Source organism: Fusarium subglutinans, assembly GCF_013396075.1.
Source record: "Fusarium subglutinans strain NRRL 66333 chromosome Unknown NRRL66333_c0000197, whole genome shotgun sequence".
Classification (NCBI taxonomy): Eukaryota; Fungi; Ascomycota; class Sordariomycetes; order Hypocreales; family Nectriaceae; genus Fusarium; species Fusarium subglutinans.
In genome coordinates this window covers 69633-91689 of record NW_023502260.1, presented here as the reverse complement: position 1 = coordinate 91689, position 22057 = coordinate 69633, and the positions used below count along the sequence as shown (strand labels likewise).

At 47.7% G+C, this 22057-nt stretch overlaps 8 protein-coding genes across 8 annotated transcripts; 4 read left to right on the top strand and 4 right to left on the bottom strand.

Annotated features, from left to right (window-relative positions):
- Positions 1-578: 578 nt before the first annotated feature.
- Positions 579-992, bottom strand: FSUBG_10957 (uncharacterized protein; the record flags this gene model as incomplete). The annotated part of the gene is made up of 1 exon (XM_036675588.1): positions 579-992. The coding sequence occupies one exon, from the start codon at positions 990-992 to the stop codon at positions 579-581; it is 414 nt and encodes a 137-aa protein (XP_036533591.1).
- A 1436-nt stretch (positions 993-2428) lies between these two features.
- FSUBG_10956 (ferric cupric reductase transmembrane component 7) lies at positions 2429-5526 on the top strand (the record flags this gene model as incomplete). Its single annotated transcript, XM_036675587.1, has 5 exons — positions 2429-2511; positions 2564-2665; positions 2720-3673; positions 3997-4110; positions 4161-5526. 5 exons carry the CDS (start codon positions 2429-2431, stop codon positions 5524-5526), a joined length of 2619 nt encoding a protein of 872 aa, XP_036533590.1.
- Positions 5527-8123: 2597 nt separating this feature from the next.
- Positions 8124-10343, top strand: FSUBG_10955 (uncharacterized protein; the record flags this gene model as incomplete). Its single annotated transcript, XM_036675586.1, has 2 exons — positions 8124-9822; positions 9877-10343. 2 exons carry the CDS (start codon positions 8124-8126, stop codon positions 10341-10343), a joined length of 2166 nt encoding a protein of 721 aa, XP_036533589.1.
- A 76-nt stretch (positions 10344-10419) lies between these two features.
- FSUBG_10954 (beta-lactamase) lies at positions 10420-11767 on the bottom strand (the record flags this gene model as incomplete). The annotated part of the gene is made up of 3 exons (XM_036675585.1): positions 10420-10835; positions 10893-11190; positions 11243-11767. 3 exons carry the CDS (start codon positions 11765-11767, stop codon positions 10420-10422), a joined length of 1239 nt encoding a protein of 412 aa, XP_036533588.1.
- Positions 11768-13101: 1334 nt separating this feature from the next.
- On the bottom strand, positions 13102-14976 carry FSUBG_10953 (steroid monooxygenase; the record flags this gene model as incomplete). Its single annotated transcript, XM_036675584.1, has 4 exons — positions 13102-13569; positions 13617-14333; positions 14406-14779; positions 14835-14976. The coding sequence occupies 4 exons, from the start codon at positions 14974-14976 to the stop codon at positions 13102-13104; spliced, it is 1701 nt and encodes a 566-aa protein (XP_036533587.1).
- Positions 14977-15802: 826 nt separating this feature from the next.
- Positions 15803-16768, top strand: FSUBG_10952 (alcohol dehydrogenase like domain protein; the record flags this gene model as incomplete). Its single annotated transcript, XM_036675583.1, has 1 exon — positions 15803-16768. The coding sequence occupies one exon, from the start codon at positions 15803-15805 to the stop codon at positions 16766-16768; it is 966 nt and encodes a 321-aa protein (XP_036533586.1).
- A 406-nt stretch (positions 16769-17174) lies between these two features.
- Positions 17175-18098, top strand: FSUBG_10951 (2-hydroxymuconic semialdehyde hydrolase; the record flags this gene model as incomplete). Its single annotated transcript, XM_036675582.1, has 1 exon — positions 17175-18098. The coding sequence occupies one exon, from the start codon at positions 17175-17177 to the stop codon at positions 18096-18098; it is 924 nt and encodes a 307-aa protein (XP_036533585.1).
- Positions 18099-18247: 149 nt separating this feature from the next.
- On the bottom strand, positions 18248-21901 carry FSUBG_10950 (uncharacterized protein; the record flags this gene model as incomplete). The annotated part of the gene is made up of 2 exons (XM_036675581.1): positions 18248-21430; positions 21479-21901. 2 exons carry the CDS (start codon positions 21899-21901, stop codon positions 18248-18250), a joined length of 3606 nt encoding a protein of 1201 aa, XP_036533584.1.
- Between the last annotated feature and the right edge of the window lie 156 nt (positions 21902-22057).

Here is a 22057-nt window from a genome sequence, read left to right as displayed (position 1 = left end):
TTATTATTCTTATTATTCTTATTATTCTTATTATTTTTATTTAGTTTTGCAAGGCTTAAAATAAGCTATAATTCTTTTATATAGATTAAGCTTTTATAAAGTAATAATACTACTTGGGTACTTATATATTATTCAATACTTGGCCACTATGTAGTTGTTCTTCAAAATTATGTTTCGAGACAGTTCCTTCTTTTTTATCTAATGGAGCTCTAAGCGGATATGTGGTAAGCAGAACTAACGTTGTGAACCAAGGGGTAGTGGCTACTACAACAAGGGGCATCAGTGAGAATCTGTGAAACCAAGCGTGTGTTCAATTTGATATCAAAACGACGAGGGTTGGGTCCTATGACACCTATTGTATTGAGTAAAATTCTTTCGCTCTTCTAATTCCTACTCTATTAAGGTCTGGTCTAATGTAGACTTAAGTTTGTTGAAAAACGACTGCAGCAAACGCTTCCGATAAAAACCCCGGTCAAGATAGAAAGAAAATAGCCAACATTCATAGTCATGACTGCGAGCATGCTTGACAAATATTAGTCACAGTCTTGACTCAGTGAACCAATGGTAGACTAAAATACTTACAGTAAATAGCTCACGCCCGCGATCAGAACATCTATCGCCCCCAACATCATAGCCTCATTCGATCTCCACGGCCGATCGCCACTCTCACTAACTCGGGACTCCACTAGCAAACCTTTGGTTCGCCTGCGTCTGAGACCATCCCTGACGTTATAAAAGTTGACGCGTAACGTAAGCAACATGCGCAGAATAGTAGCAAAGGCAATGAGGAAAATGCAAACACCTGCGTACTGCCCTGTTGTTTCGGGGGCGAAGGACTTTGTCCAGAGGAGTGTCTTGGTGGAAGTGAAGAAGGCCATGTTCATTTGTTCCATATCCATAGCCATAGTGCTGGAGCTGGAGCTGGAAGTTGACACGGGCATGGAACTACCCGTCGAAGTAGCCATGTCCATCATCATTGAACTTGAATCCATTTTTTGTAACGAGATAAGTAAATTGAATTGGCCTGATATGTCTCGATGAGGCGTCGTAAGCTTTAAGTATCAGCCAATCATAGTGATCAGTGGTGTAAAGTACACTACTTCATCTAAGCTTATATCACCGCGGTAGCGGATATAGTGGGTTCGGGAATAATCTTATTGCCGCCGATAAACTTGCTCAAGCCTGCTCAAACTTACTCAAGTGCCGATTTATGCGATGATAGCGTGGGAATATTTGATGTTTTATTGAGAGATGGCCCAATTAGAATTAATGCTTACGGAACTCGGCACAAGACCCTTGTTTATAATAAAACAGTAACTGGAGCAAGGGTATCACATATCTACATCGCGTTATATTCGTCAGCTGAGCCGTAAATGTCTTGGCCACATGCTGCCACTTAATCCTCTTTTATAAGCTTGCCCATATCGCCTTATAGTTATCCAATCAGTACATACTTGGCTTGTGGATGGCAGTCCGTATGAACTATCCTCTTGGAAAGACGTCAAAGGAATAGTCATTCGTCACAACATCCCTTTACCACATCGGTCGCTCGTCTTCGACTTACTTAGCAGAAGTCCTTTGGGATCACTCACTCATCTATGGAGTCAGCAGCTTGGCTCACGCCTCCAGTTCAGTTGACTGGGAGTCGTGCGTTCACCTGTGATGGCTTCACCGAAGCGCAATGCGCATGGTACATGAAGAGGTGGCATTTTTGGTACGCCCAGGCCCTTGAAACTGACTAGATACCTCATTGGAACACGTTATCTAACGTCAAGAAGGTACATAGCGGACCATGTCTACGCTCTGCCTACAGTAGCCTTCTTCATGTGTGGCATCGGACTCTTCACAATTGGCCACTTAATATCCGCTTACATTATTGGCCTTGCGTTTACGAGATTCCGTGGGCCTAAACTTTGGCGCATGTTGACTGCCATCATCAGATATCTTTCATATCGTGGTTTTCATATCGCATCACTTGGGTTCAGCTCGGCTCCTGTTGGTGTGCTGGTACTGGGATTGGCTGGAGCCGTCTTCTTTTTTTGTGAGTGAGCGAAAGAGCCATAAACTGAAGCAAAAGGTTAATGTGTGATAGGCATGGACTTGATCCCCCAGCCGTACTATTGGCCCTCGCTAGACTTTGGCGGCTCACCACCGTTGGGAACAAGATCAGGATGGCTAGCCTTGGGATGCATGCCATTTGTATTGTCAGTCCTACATTACCTACTCCCCCTTTGCATCCTTACTGACGAGTAGCAGTGCCACGGCAACCAAAACAAACTGGATAACCTTGCTGACAGACGTCTCACATGAGAGACTCCAAGTATTTCATCGCTGGATAGCCTATGCCTTTTTCATACTTGCTCTCATGCACACATTCCCGTTTATTGTGTATCATATCAGATTTCACGATATGCAGATGCACTTCAAGATGAGTCTCTTGTTCTACTGGACTGGTATCGTCGCCTTGATCTTCCAAGCGTGGCTCACCTTTGCGTCACACAGTGCCATTCGGTAGGTATGCCCTGATATCCGATCTCTAGCTACTGGCTGACATAGAAAGTAGTAAGCTATTGGGATATGAGTTCTTCAAGGCAACGCACTTCTTTGCTGTTGTCATATTCATGCTTACTTTCTTTTGGCACTGCGACTACACCCTAACATCCTGGTAAGCCTTTCATATCCATTCTTGTCTATCATTATCACTGACTCTTGATTACAGGCACTATTTCATAGGCACAGCTGCTGTATATGTTCCGTGCTACGTCTACCCATGGCTAAGAACCCTCTTCGAGTATGGAGTTCGAACAAAAGCTCATGTCAAAGTGGAGGACAACGGTTTCGTCCGTGTCACCATCCCCGCCAACTTCACATGGGAGATAGGACAGCACTGCTTCTTACGTTTCACTGGATTTGGACTTGCACAAGCCTTGTCAGCTCACCCGTTCACTATTTGCTCCCTGCCAGCACCATCCCCAGATGACCAGTCATTCCTTGTCTTTTATCTCAAGAAACACCAAGGCTTTACTTCAAAGCTCTATGAATACGCCTTGCAAAACCCGGGAGCTCAGGTCTCGGTGCTAGTCGATGGACCATACGGAGGCATCAATACACAGCGTTTCGTGAATAACAACCAACTCGTTGTCATCGCGGGAGGGTCAGGAGCTGGCTGGACGTTGCCATTCATCGAGCAGTATATTGCGACCCAGACAGGTCAGGACGATAAAGACTGCAAAGAAGGCCAAAGAGAGGGATCTCCGTTTTCATCACTTCGTGTGATACTAGCAAGTCGAGATGCCGAGAGCTGCAGCTGGTATCGACAAGTTGTGAGCGAGACGTTGCTCAAGTACTCAGACAAAATGATATCGGGGTTGCAAGTGCAGATCCATCGCACCAGCGGAGGCATAGCAGAATCAAGCCTCCCATCGAACAGTAGCTTCGTGCCTGGCAACAAAGAGTCGGGAAGTGAAAGAGCAACAGAAGGTCTGATATCATTTGACGAACTGCATGGCCGACCTGACTTGCCAGGGATTCTGAAAGAGCTGGCAAGCCGTATGACATCTGCTGACTCTCTTGGTGTATATGTCTGTGGTCCGGATACTATGCAGAATGACGTTCGAAATGCTGTGGCGTCTCTCAATTTGGATATTCTTGGGAGTGCAGATTCTGGGGGAGTGTACCTGCATTCTGAACACTTCTCCTGGGCATGAGCGTCAAGTAGGCCGCCGCATTTAATTGAAGAAAACGAGACTTGTTCAGCCAAAGCTGAAATTCACCCTATGACTAATCTGCCCTTTGGGTGCGATGAAGTGATTGGCAAACAACTTTCACGTGATGATTACTGCATGAATAAAGAATAATGAACACCCGATTGGACGTTTATCTGTAACTTATCTTTTACACAAATCTGCCTTCACAGTAATCGACCAAGCCAACACCTAAGATACTGGTGTTTTGCACATATCACTCTTCACTCACGCGACATAACCAAATGGCTAGCTTAACGGGCCCCATTGAATCTGCGGCATTTCCCCGTATCCCTCAAGAAATCATCGTCGCGATTGTCTCAGAGGTATTACTCCTCTGCGGCAATCCTAAAGACCTGCGCTTCAGGTACCTCTTATCGAACAGCCCTATGTATTCGCATGCTGATTATCTGCCAGCGAAACCTCTGACCAACTAAAAGCCTTGGGATTGACGCACCGAAAGTTTGCCGATTGTAGTTATGTGAACAAGTTGCTGTTCGCCAACATACAGCTCAAGCCAACACGCGAGCGTCTGCGAAACATTCAACGTGGCGACTTTTCACGGGTGGCCGGCTATACACAATCCATCACTTTTATCGCATATGCAAGCTGGAAGCTAGTGTCCGAAACATGGGAGCGGTTAATCCTTTTCAACACGCCGGACCACAACCCAGATAGTACTGTATCCCTGGCTCATGGAACGTACATAAACGACGCGAAAGAAGCACAGAGATTGCTTGAGGACCCAGATGGTGAGCTGATAGAGACGTGGACCAACGCCCTCCAGATGGTCGGGAGTCGTCTTGAAAAGGTCAGGTTGGCCCACAATATAGATTACAAGGGCCTCTACTTGCAAGATTCCGATGGGCCGATGGATTGGAAGAACCTTCGTTTGCATGTTCCCAATACAAGGATCGAGACGCATAAGGACTTGACGCCGAGATTCCTCCGCAATGAAGACGGCGTTGACAATGCCACTTATGCCCGAGACTATGCCTGTGCTATAGTAGCCGAGAGGCTCTTCAACACGGCCATAACATGTCTATCGGCTTCAGGCATCGCGATTTCAAGCCTCTCGATCGAGGTAGACATGCTGGGAAACGTGGAATGTAAAGAGATCCCAGGATGGCAACAACTCGATTTGAGCAACTTGAAGGAACTGAATCTTAGTACTCTATATCCACACATGCCGTGTGACTTATTCACAGAAACGGCCATGACTAGTTTTCTGTACAAACGAACGCAACATGTCCAGCGGAAGATTGGAGATTTAGCTCACGACCTGATCGACAAGTGTCATTCTACGCTAGAAACCTTTGGATTCTCTCGCGACAGTATGCCTGGTTATCGAGCGGTTTGGCCAACACGCGCTGCAACATACGACTTGCCAGGGCTCCAAGACCTGGAACTGGGGACACTGATTGACCCCCGACTTCTCCACGACTGGCTCCTTAGAATGAAGGATCTGCGCTCGTTGTGGGTATATAACGACCTTGCTCACCAACCCCTGGTGAATTGGCGGTATATGCTTGATGCGATTCGCGACCATCCGAACGTATCAGGTCCAGATCCAAAGGGCATCCAGTTTGATTTTCCCTTCGAAATCTATTACGAGGGGGTAATTTGTAAAGATAGCAGTATTGCAACGCCGAGGAAGAGGCCTGGATCTAGATATCATGCACTGGAAGCCCATTTGTATGGCAAGATAGAATTTAGTGACAATCAGGCCTTGATTGACAGGTTAGAGGGCAATCACTCTGAAATGGAGTGGGAAAGTGAGTGAGAGGAGGAGGAAGAACAGAGCGACAGGGAACAAGAATAAATGGTATTGTATTTGAGCCGAGGAAAAATGTGACTACAAATGCATAAAAGGTCTATACTGAGCTTTTAGAAATATTTGGGTCATTTAGTAAAGACCTCGCAATCTTCTTTGACCCCCCCTTGAGCAAAGTGTCCTGAGTGAGTGTTCAAGATCAGAACCCACCACCATCGGGCATGTCTGGCGGTCCGCTTTAAGCTCGAGATATCGCATATATAAAGACAAAATATGCTCTTCTTGTGCAATATCATCCATGTATTGGATGTTCAGAAGCCGAAGACAACCCTGCGAGCAAAGATAAGCTGTGAATTGGAGTCGGTCGCGTCGGCCCCTATGCAGGAATTCCCGTCGCTGGATGCACCAATCTGAATCAAACCGGTAGAGATAGTGGGAGACAGAGATGCGGCTCTCAACCCGACTCAAGAGATTCTCATATTCGCGGAATAGGAATACAAAGAATGTCTGAAAGGTCCAGACGCAAAGAAGCTCATCTTGATAGATGAAGTTCCAGGGAATATGAAAGTCATATCTATCGTCGTCAGTACCATAATCCTGCAACAGGTTGGTGCTGAAAGAGAGGGTGTGTCGGTATGCTTCGAATAATAGATATGCCTTTTGGAACTGTCCACTGTCGAGGTTCAACAACCGAAATTGCTTGCGACGCGTTGCAGAACTTACAAAGTGCATTTCGCTTGCCCTTATGTGATAATAATCCCGAAACTTTCGTGATTCGCGAATCGGTTGATATAAACCTCTAAGGGCTCCTAAATTTAACTTCATTTCTCGAAATCGTTCTGGTGGTGATGTTAGGACTGGTTTCATAACCTGCACAGCTTGAGGCCGTGTTTCGCACTGCGAGACGTGCTCATTTTTCCGTAGCCGATATATCATGGTCGCCTGTACGAGGCTTTGGCCACAAGACTCATGGTAAAGATTCCGCCGAAGGGACGGGACGATAGTCTTCTTGTGTTGGAGGAAAACGCACAAAGCGTGAGGATCGGCACGAATTAAGGAATGGACATCCTCAGGGGAGGTAAAGGTAGCGAGGATAGTAATCATAAGTTCTGCTGGAAGTTGATTGAAAAGGTTGCTGGCCGCCATGATGCTAGTCAGGATCTGATGAGGTTTGTCAAAGAGAATTGCAGTGCGACTGATGGTGGAGGCCTGGGATATTTATACTAAAGGGTTAAGTTTAAATTGTATAAGGTTTAATATTATGAAAGCCTGCGGGGTAGAAAATTATATTTTTGCTCTGTCCTGTGTCACTTGCCTGAAGTATATTCTAAAAGCTGGAGAGTGTTTCTTGGATAGTAAGGTTTACGCCCAAATGTCAGTTGCCTTCCAGGCCGTTCTAAGGCTGCATGCCACAAGCATAACGTTTCTTCATTGTGCTTTTGCCAAGGACAACAATCAAGGAATAAACCTTGGCCAGTCAAACAAAGCTTTTTTAAATCATCAGTCTGTCAATCGGTTTGTTTATATTCCCTGGCGAAGAAAAGAACTTTATTAGGTGTTAATTTGAAGCACTTGCTCCAGATACTCTATTGTATTACTGGCAGAGGGCATGAGTTTTGGACAAGCGGGGCATATATGTGAGAAGTGGAGAGGTTGTCACGGCTTGGAGGAGGATTGGTATGGCTTGCCAATGAAGTTAGGATATTGGTATCTAAACTGTCAGGTCTCTTGCTTATGTGGATGCGGTAGCTTAATAAATTATCTATGTATACAAGTTATATCGACAATGTTCAACACGACAGCTAGCAAACGTCTCGTCTTACTCCAGGGAATAGGCTCAGTCGTCTTGCAACTCGCTTTGACCTCACTACCTAAGATGCACTACCAGTACAGCGTCCGAGATTAGACCAAAAGAAAGGACCAAGGATGCCCATGCCAGGGGGCACAATTTGCAACCTATCAGCGTGTTCTTAGCGTCATTAGAGTTTGCAGGTTCCCGCAATCTGCAACGCACAGTGCAAGCAAAATCTTGGCCGCTAACGAAACCTGGGGTAGTGTGACTAGTTAGTTGATTGCGGGGAACCAGGTGCCATGAGCGGGAGAGGGGGGCAGTACAATGGCGGCAGAATGGATGCCACCCAGTTCTTTTCTTCTGTTTATCCTTCCTGTCATCGATCCCTTACACTTCCAATTATTATTGCTCCAGTACCCACGACAAAGACAGTATGACTACACTCACCACTTCATCACTTGATGCTCCCAGCACGAGTCTCAGTGGGCCGAGAACAAGACGCCAAAATCACGCATGCGACCAATGCAGACGGTCAAAACGAGCATGTGACGCCTTATTACTGCCTATGGAGCTGAGGGAGTATACAGGCAACGCAGGCAGTCAGAGCAGCCATCGGCCTTGTTCTTATTGTACAAAGACGAAGAAAACGTGCACAATGATGAAAGCAAACATGCGTGCACGTTCTGCTTGGATTTTCCAATCACGGAAAGACAGCGTTGGAAGTTTTGTACGGCAACAAGATGTCTCACCGTCCACAGTGGCTGAGCTACATCAATCGACAAATTCTGACGGTTGGAATGTTGGTATGCCCTCAATGCAGGCTTCAAAACACTGGCTGGATTATAGTGAGGCATTCAACTCCCTGTCGCCTAGAGACATTGAAACAACGGCGTTTTGCAATTGGGATAACATGTCGTGGTCAGATACAACGCAGGCTTCACGACTCAGTCATGTTGCCGCTCCAGATGACTTCGGCTGGCTACACTCTACCGAGAGCCTTGATCCGCTACCGTCCGATGTCGATGAGAATAATGGCAAGCTTCAAGTTGGTCAACACCTACTAGCCAACCCCGCTTCTCAAATCTCGGCACAAAGCCATTTCACTCAACAACAAAGTGCCTCTTACCAGTGCGAACTCTCCGGTTTTGACGGCACAGTTTCAAATTTCTTAGCCGAAGTCGAGTTCAGGGAGGAGGGCCGAAGTACGGGCTCCAGGTCCAGAGCAGTCAGCCATCTCGACGGTATCACCCGCACCACAAGCCCAAATTACTCGATATCACCCTGGAGCCTCACACAGGGCGCACTATCCCCCTTTTCGATTGATCAGAGCCTCTCAAATTCATTTCATAGGCACTTAACCTCCTCAAACTTGGTCAAGATCTACCATGATGTGCTTGAGCACCACCTTTCGTGCTGGCTGGTCGAGATGACTTGTCCGTATCGACAGAGCCTCGACTCAGCGAGCGTTGCTGCGCTTGCGCCAGAGTGGAAGACATCGTGGACAAATAGAATTCTACAGCGTACCGTCAGACTCGATAACATCGCAAACTCGTACAAAGTGCTGGACATGACACCTTCTGAGCAGAAAGCAGCTTCAAACGCCCTGAAGCTTGCGGTGCTAGCATTTGCTACACAATGGGCCCAGGGTAGCGCAAGAGCTAGGAGGAGACACTCAGATTCATCCCAGAGAGGTGCCTTGGGCAGTTCGGAAGACGAGTTTGATCGGACACTGCAACGATATTTCTGGACTAACGCTCATCGTGCATTACAAGATGTTACAGAACTTGACTCGTACCAGGTTGCGTGCGCAGAAATTATCTTTAGCATGGCGCAGAGGCCTTGGGAAAATGCACAACAGGCTGAACCCGAGACAGAAACACAGTCTTGGCCATCCATCCGATCTCAAGTTCAGCATATAATTCACAGGGATGGCCCGCCCACTTACGCAGAGCGGGCAGCTAGGAGGATGCATGCTTTGAAGGCTAAGTGTGACTCGATAAATAAAGGCTTCCGATCCAAGGATAAGCAATTGAATCACGGCATTACAGCCATGGCTCGCGAGGACAGAGATACAATAGGCCTGCTCTACTGGCTCGCCATCATGTTTGACACAGTTGCTGCGGCAATGTACGAACGGCCCATTGTCGTAGTTGATGAGGAGTGTCGATATGATGTTCAAAGGGGTGTTGAGTCATGCAATGGTGCCACAGGTTCCTACAGATGGAACTATGAAGTCTTCCTGCGGACAGACAGCGAAATCTGCCACAGGACCCAATGGCCATGCTCATACGAGGAGGCCGCCAAAGACATCATGACATCAGGTCCCGTCAAAGTTCTCCTGTTTCGACATGTGTCATATCTACAAAGCGCCTTACGGCAGTCAGCCCCAGGCCGTCAATTGGAGGACATGATCTTTAACGCAGCCCTGATCTATGATTACTGGAACAGGAGACATGGAGTGTTCTTCAAGGAAATGGTTCAGGACTTCCCAAACGTGCCTCAGCGCATCCGGGGTTGGTTTATTTGCATATCCGCACATTGGCACTTAGCTGTCTTAATGCTTGCAGATGTCATCGAATTCATTGATGACAACGATTTGGGCTTGGAAGATGCAAAGAACAAGCGTCTGGCTGCGGGAATGGTGGCTCGAATGAGGGAGAACAGCACTTTGGAGCTTGCTGGGCTGGGGAATGTGGCCACAATCCCCAGCTACGTTGACGCACCACCTGAGTCGCCCGAGTTTCACCCTGCATTGAACGATGGCACTATTCTCACTGAGCCATGGACAATGATCCTCATTAGAGCCTTCTCAAAGGCTAGTATCCTGTCCCTAGAGGAGGCTGAGAACATGCGAGATGCTAGAGGCACGTCCACGTTCGTCGTTGGGTTCAAAAACAAACTGCAGGAGGCTGAAAGCTGCATCAAGGCATTATGTTTGTTGGGGAAGAAGTCCGATATGGCTGGAGACCTTGCTGAGGCGCTGCAGCATGCCATGATCAATGTGCGTACCGGGTTTATTAGACATATGATGTAATTAGGAGAAGAGAGTTTCAACACGGTAGTCTCGATTGATACGTATTGCTAGAGCCTCTAGACCGCAGACGTATGACTTAAGCCAGTGCTTGATAAATCGTGGCTTCAACAGCGCCCCAAAGTCCCAATACCTTCATGTCGCCAAAAGGTAGAATCTGTGAGCAAACCATGCCAGCGACGCCTTTCTCACGATCAGCCCACCACCAGAGATTCGGCAAACCAGCCCAATGAACCGTTCCCTTTGATCTTCCTGTCGGCCCGCCGTTGCTAAGCATGAAAGTAAGTCCCCATCCTTGAGGCGGGTCGCCAGCGACAGGATAGAGCTCAGGAACACTGTGAGTAAATTCGGGCCTCGCAGCTTGAATTCCCTGACGGCTGAAATTTGGAAACTGAGGAATTTGGTTTCTAAACATTTCATCCACTGTCTGCTTCTCCAGAAGTTTGACACCTGTCTTGGGACAAGTACCGTCGTTGAGCAGGACAGCAAGGACTTCTTTATACAAGGCATTAGCATCACTCGGTCTTGACGCATAGATTCTCATCAACTTACTGCAGTAGTCTCGAGGATTGCCAAACATGCCGCCACCACCACTGTTGAAGATCTTTTCAATTTCGACCTTGTCATCGGGGTCCACCACCAGAGGCCGTCGCAACGGATGATTGCAGGGTCTCAAAGTTCCGTCTGGCCCCCGCTGATGCATGTATGCTAGTTTAGCTCGCATCTCGTGAGTGGGAAACATGGACATTTCCGTGATCCCGATGGGCCTAAACACCCTCTCTTGAAGATAGTCATTAAGCCTCAGACCTGTCGCTCGTTCAAGAACGACACCAGCCCAATCGATTCCAGGCTGGGCTCGGTTAGCTTCGGACATCTGAAATGGTAGTCAGGCAGCTGCTTACTCCATACTCCCAGCCTTGGCCTGGTTGGAATAAGAGAGGCATTATCATATCCTCGATCCTCCCGCTGAACTCATCTGCGCCGGCAGGGTAAGCCCAGTCCCTAAGCCTTTCATTGAAGAAAGAGTAACCGAGCCCAGAGGTATGTGTCAATAGCATCCGCAGCGTAATGGCCTTGTCTTTCTTTACCATGATACCATCCGGCTGTAAAACCTTTATGTCCTTCAATTCAGGGCATAACTGCTCCACCTGACTGCCGTCGTCGAGGTTGAGTGTTCCCTTCTCAACTAGCTGCATGCAGGCCAACCCAACGAGCATTTTGGTACAGGAGGCAATCCAGAATATGTTATCTAGAGACATGTTCTCTCGTGACGTTAAGCCTCTTTTCCCAGCGGCATGAGCAAATAGTTCTTGCCCATCTTTGCCAATCACGACAACCGATGCTCCGGGGATGTCCTGTTGAGGGTTCTCGCAAGATTGTTCCACGATGCCACGAAGACGAGACAGCGTTTCCTCGTTCAAATGCATTATGTTGATGTAAATGGGAGACTTTGTAGGTTCGATATTAACAACTCTGGCTATTGTGCTACGGAGAAACAATGCTTCGGGTCACGCTGAGGTGGATCTATATATCCTCGCCCATCTCAACTACCTTTGCACGCTAATGAGATCAGCGGAATGTAATGCGGAGTGGAGCTTTCGCAGGAGTCAGATATTTTCGGTGCACGCAGCCAAAGCCATGATTCTTGATGTGTGCACCGGTAGTTGCTCAGAAAATGCCTCACCTGCGGCTTACGAGCCGAAATGGGGACAGCTTACGACTTGGTTTGCTATGATCTACCAATAATACTTGGCATTCTGCCTGTCTCGATGCCTATGAAGTGACTAAATTAGCTTGCGGAGTACTAGCGTGCGGTTGTTTTAGCTTGCGGGGTTGTAGATAGTAGTAGAGGATTGCTAAGTGTTCTGGTGTTCAGGGAGTACCATCCTAAATAATACAGGCTATACCTTTTGTAGCTATCAGGCAGTGAATTGTTCTGCCAGAGTAACGATATGAATTAAGCCAGGAGGAATCACAAGGTATGCCTTCTCGCAGGATTGAGTGTTGGTATTTAGTTAAATAAGCTAGTTTCGTATTCTAACTCGTGGTATAATGTCGAAGTGGTTAGCCAGATGTGTTATGGGTAGTTGGGACTTGCTACTGGGAGCTAAAATCAGCACAGAAAACCTTGGTTAGTTAGTATTCTCACTTAGAACATACTAGTTCGCGAACAAGCATCGATGATAACCCGCGGTTAATGCTGGTAACCCGAGGTTAATGATAGCAAAGCCGAGACATATCAACCGTATTTCATGCAGTCTTGAGTCCACCCTTAGCCTCAATCCATCATGAATGTTCCTTATATAAGTCTATTTTAAAAATCCATCTGTACTATACCATCAGTCGCGCGACTTGAACAATACGGAGCCAACTAAATGTAATGAGTTACTATATATAATTTGTGAGCTAGATGTGTTGTCTACAGTTGAGACCTGTGACTGAGAGCTGATATCCCTTACCATGCAACACCTATACTGGAGGAGTCAATGAATATAATTCTAAACGGTCATAAAGAGCTTTATCTCTATGCTGGGATGTCTCTTGCTCGGCGGAAAGCACTGAAGAATGGTTCGCCATTTCTAGCCCTTGCTTAACGCAGCAGAAATGATGGTTTAACCAATCTTCATTAATCTTCAAGTAGCATATAGCTGGTATCGAGAAATTAATCCATATAATAAAGAATCTCTTTAATAGTATCTTTTATAAGTACTAACAATATTAATAGGAACAAAGGATAAATCCCTCGTACAAATAAACTTCATCAAATCTGGATAACTTCAAAACCTTCCGTCCAATTATCCAACGCAGCTCGGATCTCATTCTTGTAAGTCGGGATACCGGCAGCATAGGCCAGAGGTTCAAACGCCTTGCCAGGGACATTGCCCCCCATATACGTGGACTTGGTGGTAGGAAACAAGGTTGCGTTATTCAGGTCCACAACATGCTGCTTCCACTTGTCGGCGGCTTCAGTCGTTGGATTGATGTATTTGATGCCTCGGCGCTCCATCTTCATAATGGCATCAGTGACCCATCGGCCTTGGATCTCCACTGTCGTCGGGCCGTTGCTCAGGAGGGTCGGGGCCTGGGCACCGTACATGGAGAACATGTTCGGGTAACCAGGCACGGTCGTGCCGAGATAAGTCTTGGCCCCAGGGAGCCAGTCTTTCTCGAGGTCAGTTCCATTGATGCTGTGAAGGCCTAGCTGGGTCATGGAGCCGGTAGATACGTCCTGCAAATGTTAGGTCCTAGTTCATAAACTGAAGCGAAAGAACTTACGAAGCCAGTAGCGACGGCGATGACGTCCAATTCGTGATGAGTCCCGTCTTCGAGGGTGATACCTGTCTCGGTGAACTCGCGGACCGGGTTGTTCTTGGTATCCAAGACGTGTACTGAATCTCTGTTGAACTGTTCGTAATATGTCTCTTCCAGACAAGGGCGCTTTACGCCAAAGTAGTGTGGCATTTCAAGTGGTGCCAGTAAATCCCTAGTCTTCTCAGAGTTGATACGAGCCCTTGTCTTCTTGGCCCAGAAGCGATAGGCCTCCTCATTAGCCTTTGGGTCAAGAAGAGTATCCTTATAGTTAGCAACCCAGAACCGGAAGCCACCATCTTGCCAGAGTTTCTCGTAAAAAACTTCACGCTCCTCTGGTGTGTCATCAAAGGTACTGCGCTCACACCAGTCATAGGTAAAACCTGCAAAGCTTGTCTCACGGAGCTTGAATAGTTCGGGATAAAGCTTCTTATCTTGGCCTTCAGCAGGGAGGGCCTTTCTCCGCATGGGAACAGCAAGGTTAGGGGTCCTTTGAAAGACTTTGACCTCAGCGGCTTTTGGGCCCCAGGCTTGGGTGATTTGCACACCAGACGCTCCAGTGCCGATGATACCGCAACGTTTTCCTTTAACGTCAATCTCCTTGTCAGGCCAGAATGACGAATGGTGAATGATGCCCTTGAACTTATCCACTCCTGGCCAACTGGGGACAAACCTTTTGGAAAACTATATGAAGCAGTGCATCGTTAGTAAAGCAATAGCGCAGCGAGGAAGGTCATCTAAAAGTCATAGACTCACAACACCAGTACCCAGCACGAGATATTTCGTCTTTGTCGTTCGACCATCTGCAGTCTCAACTGACCACTTCCCTTCACCTGTCGAAAAATATGCCCCGACGACCCTAGTATTGAAAGAGCAATCTTTCTTGATCTTCATGATCTTATCTACGTGATCAAAGTAGTTGCGAAGATCTTGGAAGTTTGGGTAGTTGGTGCGCCAAGACCAAGTGTTATATACTTCAGGCCAGGAATACTCATACTCGGGAACTTCAGAGTCGACTGCAGCGCCAGGATAGCAGTTCCATCGCCAAGTGCCGCCAAGATCGTTTCCAGCTTCGAAGATGACCGTCTTCAGACCGCGTTCACGAAGTGTTTTGAGCATGTACACTCCCGCTGCAATATTATTAGATTGCTATATGCCATACGTGTTGAACAGCGGCAAGCTTACCGAAACCAGCACCGATGACGAGAACATCAAGCTCTTGGTTGTCGGCGTACAGGCCGGTCTTGGAGGCATGACTCTCTGAATGGTCAGCAAGGTCAGTGCTGAACTTGCTGTTCTTGACTTGTCTGTTGCTAAGGGCAGCCATTTTGGAGCTGAAGTAGAGGATCAATTTAATACAAAGAATGATTGGTATTATTGAGGTGCTCTAGGACTAAGTGAAATTGACGGGTTGGAGTGACTACCCTTATATCAACGTCTTCAACTCGGAAGCACACAATCCAGACATGGTACGACCCATTGTACATGTAACATGGGTCGTGCTACTCTCTCAACACAACGAGTTCGTGTTACACATAACTTCCGCACTGCGGCAGGTTTAGCAGTGCCCACCTCCGCAGTCCGCACTCCGGGTATCTACCGCAGCGACCTGCATCCATTCCTTGGTGAATCCGGGATACACGAAAGACACCGAGAGTTGCCGAGGAAGCCCAAGCGTTCCAGCAAAATTGGAGCTAAAGGACGCTATCCCATTAGTACCTCATGGGGCAGAGGCACTTGACCTAGCTGCAAGCGGTGCCGCCAAGGAGAGCCCGCTCGCTGCGGCAGCGTACAGTGCGAATACTTTCCTTTGTTTATACGTCATGTGCGTGTCGTGGGTACCTCCATCAACGTTAGTGCTTTCTAGCTGTAGCCAATAGCCACCAGTCAAGGAAATTCGTCTCAGCTTGGATTATGTGAAAGAATGCAGTACGACCTTCTTGTTACCAGTATTGGGTACATGAGCTGCAATTTTGTATCTGATATTCCTCCAATACTAGCACCTGTATTTGTTATTTGCCGATACTTGTCAGCAACTGCCTCTCCGATTATTAAAGGATGCACTGGCCCTGCCAAATATCTCAGCTTATTTGACGTACGATTTACATATACTCATACCCCATCTTCCAAATTGCCATTTCCTCCCTTGAAAAATGAAGGCCTTCCAATACTCCAGCGTTGAGTCGGGCTTGGAACTCATCGACGCTCCCATTCCTGAGCCCGGACCTGAGCATGTACAGATTCAGGTCAAGGCCGCGGGCATGTGCCACTCAGACTGCCATCTTCTCAAAGGTTATTACGATGGCTGGATAAAGAAACCTCTCATATGCGGGCATGAAGTTGCGGGTATAGTCACCAAAGTCGGCTCATCCGTCAAAGACTATCACCCGGGTGATCGGGTTGCTTGTCTCATTATCTGTCAACCTGTAGAGGAGCACGACTGGGCCTTTGCTGTTGGACTTGGATTTGACGGAGGATACGCCGAATATGTTGCAGCACCTGTCAACCGGCTTATCAAAATCCCCGACAATGTTTCTTTTGCCCAGGCCGCAGTGGCTATGGACGCACTGGCCACATCTTACTTTGCTGTCATGTCCAAGGCCGGAGCAAAGCCCGGGGTTACCATGGGAGTGATCGGCCTAGGGGGCCTTGGAATGGCAGGCCTCCAATTTTCTATCATAGCTGGGGCGAAAGTTTATGGATTCGACTTACAAAAGCATAAGCTTGAGGAAGGCCTGAAGCTAGGGGCGGCTGGCTGCTTTGAATCCCTCGAGGAGCTAAAGGACGTCACGTTGGACGTAATTGTCGATTTTGCATGTGCCGGTGGCACCACAGCTTCTTCTGTAACGGCGGTAAAGCCAGGTGGGACAGTAGTAGTGGTTGGATTGGGCAACGAGATCATGACCCTGCCAACCCAGGATGTGGTGTTGAAGTCAGTGACAGTGGCAGGAACACTAGGATCTGACTTGGCTGCAACCAAGGGAGTCTTGCGATTGTTAGAGGAGAAACGCATTGATCCAATTCTGAAAGAAATTCCCTTCCTGGATATCCCCAATGGCCTGGAAGAGATAGAAAAAGAAGAGGTAGTAGGAAGACTATGGGTGGACCCAAGTAAATAGGAAGTATTAATGGTATATTCCTTTTTCTATCTTTGTGACGATGAGTCTTCGTCCCTAGGGATTAAAATGATACTTCGCTCTGATTTAGATAATTTTACCGGGCGTTGTCATATGGCCGGCCTGATTACTGATATGCTTAGTGAGAGTCCCGGTCCTAGTCAGATTTTAGGTCACGTCAGCCGTCAGGTTCTTCTTGCATTGTTAATATTTCTGACCGACAGCCATTTCTAATGCACGGGCGCCTGGGCGGAAATGAAATAGCAACGGGTTCATTTGTAGAACAAGCCGGTGCAGGATTTACAAAGAAGTAAGACAACGGATATGTTTAAAAGGCTTCAGGTATCTCCTCCTTACAAGCAATAATTTGTTCATACTTTCAATAATACCAAAAATCTCCTCTTACGATATGTCTACTCAAGAGACTGCAAAGACATTGTTTCTCAGTGCTGATGGGATCGACTTTGCCTATCGTCTCATCGGCAAGTCGAATAGTTCTCACCCTCCACTTCTCATGCTCAATCATGTCCGATCTACCATCGATACCTGGGATCCTGAGCTGATAAACAATCTCACTGCATCAGGTCGCCAGCTTATCGCGTATGACTACGCTGGCCTTGGTCATAGCAAGGGACCCGTCGCGACAAGCATCAAGGGCTTTGCCATCAATCTCCTCGCCTTTCTCAACGTTCTGCTCTTGAAGCTTAATGTCAAGGAAGTTGACGTCTTGGGCTTCTCTATGGGAGGGTATATCGCGCAACAACTTGTGCTCGATTCTCCCGATACCGTTCGCAAATTGATCCTTGCAGGCACAGGCCCCAGTCTTGGAGCTGGTTTGGTGCGTCCTATGAATGAGATCCAATCTATTGTCTTCAGCCCTACTCCCGGACCACCTACCATCGGTGCTTTCTTTCCTCCCACTACAGGAGACGAAGGTGCTGCGTGGCTCAACAGAAGCACTTCGTCACGAGCTGGCGTCGCTGGCAAGAATGGCGAGCCCGAGATCGCACTATTCACCACGGGAAAGCCTCTCCTCAATCTGACTCAAGCGTACCTTACATGGGATGCAGATCCGCTTCCGTATGCTCTTTTACAGGCCATTCAGAAGGATGCGCTTGTGACTTGTGGTGATAATGATCTCATTGTCCCGACGCAGAATTCTTTCGTTCTTGCAAGACAGCTCTCTAGAGCCAACTTTGTCATGCTTCCGGGTAGTGGTCATGGGCACTTGTTTCAGTACGCAGGGTATTATGCAGGACTTGTTGGAAAGTTTTTGGACGGTGATCTTCCGTCTCCTCTGTTCTCAGCTGGAGAAGTCCCTGGGTTGGAATAGTGGAATGATGGTCTTGAAGCTTGTTACCAAGAGAAGGGGCCGCACTGTTAATAAGGGGCAGTGTCCATTTCCTCAATCAGAAGAATATTCCATTCAAAAACTATAAATTCCATTGGTGTTTTTTATATAGTAGTAAATTGTCTACTTTCTCACGGACAAGGGTTTACCCCAGAATAAAGGCGCTTCGTTTTCCCCATCCCTTCAGCAATTGATCTCGCCATCGCCATTGCCATCCCAGCATCACACAACACCAGTGCCACCTTGGCAGTAGCTCGATTCTGACTCCACCCTGCACTGTAATGAACAAGTTTCGCGACGGTGATCAGCCATTCCTCGAGAGCTAGATAAAGCGAGTACTCGTTATAGTGCATGTACACTTCCCACTGCTCATAATAAAGCAGGAGTACCTGGACACACCCAGAGATGACACCAAGACAGTGGCCGAGCTTCTTGTGGATAAACGAGCCGAGAATTGGAATACCACTGGCGATCCAGAGAGCGAATTTGGGAAGGAAGCCGGGTGTGTCTGTATCTGCTGATAAGATGTTTTTGTTTTGAAATGTCACGAAGCGATCTACGGAACAGATCCATCTGAGCAGTGACGCTAAGGATGACAAGAAGTTACGGCTTGAACGGCTTGACACTGGATCTAACAGGGTCGGCCATATAATGAATGTGTAGTCGAGAATTGAAGTGGAGGGCAGTTCTGATTGCAACAGACGTATGATGGGGTGAGCTGTCTCGCGGTATTCCCTGTAGCCCTTCTCCATCTGGTTTTTTCGTCTGTCTTCCTCGTCGCTCTCGTGATCTGACGGTGCGATCGAAAAGGTTTGGGCTTGTAGCGCTCCAACAACAGGACCCAAGTCGGAGTTCCTATTGACGAGCTTCTCAGCGGAGCTTGTGTCGTTGTCCTGGTTGATAGGAATGGCCACGGCTCTCTTGGTAATGACAGGCGCATATGAAGCCTCGATAGAATCACTGATGAGACCAGCCATCCGTGCACGAAGTTTCCCACGCAGAGCATTAGGCTTGGTAAGCCATTCCGCGCCCTCCATCTTAGATGGACTCTCCCCATTCACAACCTTGAACACAATAGTAGCTGGGATTGCGATGACCAGGCTGATCGCATCGAGAAGTGTAAGCTCAGCCCCTCCACTGACTTTCCTGTACAAAGCGCTCAGAACTGGGATCTTGATGGTCTCATTGATCTTGTCAGCAATCAACACGAGCAAGTCGCTGACGTTCCCCAGAAATGCCATCAGCATGCTCTCCACCACATCAAGGATATCCTCTAGAAGTTCAAAGCCTAGCTTCGTCAAAAGAGTGCCGATGGATACTTCGCCATGAAGGTCGATGAGATCCTTGATGTTGTCCCATAGCCGAGAAGCGAGCTGTCCTGCTTCTTCCATGACATCGCTGAGCCTGTCAAGAATACGATCGAAAGGCGTGCTCTTCTTTGCTTCGTTGCCTCGACTGTGCTTTAAATGATAGGAGCCATACTGCGCTTGTGGCGTTTTGGTATCCTTGTCCGCCTTGTTGATCTCGTCCTTGGCACCATCCTTTTCCCTTGCTTTCTTCCGCATCTCCTCATTCTTACCAGCTTTGAGATCGTTGAAGCCAGGGGGTAGCTTGCTGTCCTTGAGCTCTTTGATCTTGGCCCGCATCTTGTCGAAGAAAGCATGAGCCTTGATCTCAATGTAGGGTGTACCATCTGCCAGAAGCAGTATACCCTGAGTCGTCATGTTGGCGATCATGTTCTTGGTCTTGACGATATCGCCCCAGTTAAAGATGAACCCAAGCTTTTCCTTGATATATTCCCAACCTTTCACAACGGTGTCCAGGACGGTTTGCATAGCTGCTGCGACCTGAGATGCGGTTTCGAGGACAAAGTTCCATACCTTATCCTTCACCTCGACGACAAAGTTCCAGGCTTCTTTGACTTTCTTTACAGCAATGTCGACTACCTCCATCACCTTGTTGACGCCGCTTTCCACGACTTCTTTGATCTTATCACTGATGCTCTTGATAGCTCCCCAAGCACGATGCGCGATAGTTTGAAAGCCTTGCCTCATCAAAGTGAAGATGCCGTTTGCCTCATCATCAGCCATCTCGCTTTTCACCTTGTGTAAATGTAAAAGCGTCTTTGCAGCCTCTTCAAGTTCTTTCTCAGAAAGGCCTTCTCGCACAAAGCTGGATCCATCAGGGAGCTTCATGTTCCTGAGGTCCTGAGCCGATGAGATCTTTCCGATGGTAGACCAGAGCTTCTGCATAGGGTCAATCTCTAGCCTACCGCCTGAGAAGATCTTCTTGCCTGGAGTTCCACTAGTTAGGGTTATAACTGGTGTACTAAGACCTTCGCTTCGGATGATGACGGTCAGTTGACCCGATGCATCAGTAGATACTTCTTTTTTGTCCGTGGGCGACGTACGAATCCAGACACCATTGACGAGACACTCCACCGAAATCGAGCTGGACAGAAGTAAGGGCTCTAGAGTCATCGGTGTGCCGTCATTCTCTTCGACAGTGACAAGGATAGTATGCGAAGAGAACTCAATCATCTTGTCAGAATGGGGAATAGAGACTTCCGTGGGTTGCTGCCACAATCCACTCTCAATACTCTGCTCAAACACCCTGATAGAGCCAGTGTCATCAACAAAGAAAAGTCTTTGTCCCAGCTTCGGGTTCCTCAAACAAGCAAATCTACCATCTTTTCCCACCTTGTCCAAAAGTGGTATGGCAGGTGAAACTTCAGTAGGTAGCTGCCCCTTTTCTGGTACTGAGAACTCTTGATATGACAAAGCCTTCTCGGGGCTTAAAGTCCAGATCGACAGATGATCTTTTGTCTGAGCAACCTGCATTTGTGTAGCATTATGAAACGCGGGGTCAGAGCTGAGAATCGTGAAGGGAGTCTTGTCGACTTGGAATACCTGCTGTGCAGTTCTGTAGCTTAAACCATCGGCGCCAGAGACCAGAAGATCTGTGAAGCCTGAGTGGCTCTCGAAAGAGGCCAACGCCGTAGCGCCCTTGGGTACTGGCTGGGGAAAGCTTCGCAGTGTGGGATTTTCTTTGATTGGGTTGAATCCAACAAACTTGAGCTGCAGTGAGTCGCTTTCCTCGTATAGAACGAAGAGTCCGCGATGAAGGGGTATGTTGGCAGGGCATTTGTCAAGGACTTTGATTGCGTTGGTTGGCAGCTCGAATGTCTTTTGTCGAGACCATTGACGAGTAGCGGGGTCGACGCACACTGCCCATACATCTCCAGTTGTCTTATCGATGTGATTAAACGTCATATAGAAGCACGGGTATGAGTTCTTCTTGTCATTGCTTGATCCCTAGTTCTCGTCAGCATGGTATTGGTGCATAGCAGCAATGATCCTTACAATGAGGAATTCTCGAATGTTTATAGCCCACTGCTCGCCCGAGTACAATCGACCGGTCAGGCTTTCAGTCGTGTTCCAGTCCTGCCTCTTCGCTGCCATGGGCTCAACAACATATAGCTTGCTAGAGCCATCTTTCTGGTTGGCGGCGAAGACAAGATGGATAGTGCCGTCTATGTCTTGGTTTACGGCCAAAGCGGTGACAACTTGAGTGGCGGCCACTCCGAACTTGGAGCTTAGATGAACAATGTCGTTATCTCCCATTTCATCTCTGAGAATCAATTGAAGCGCGCCGTCATCGTCGATCGAGAATATCATGTTCTCGCCTGCTTCATCTTGGGCGACGAAAAAGTCGCCTTTGAGTTTGACTTCGCCTGCGGGGAACGCATTGTCCATCAACTCGCAGCTGGACGTGACTTTGGGCATTTTAATAGCGTGGTAGGGATTAGAGTATATGAACAAGCAGAAAGATGGAAAAGCGCATGAATGCGACTTGAGATATGGGGCAAGACGGGAGTAAGAGAAAATTTGTGCCAGTAGAGCATGTTTTGAAAGGCCGACAAGCAATTGCCTAAGTCATGG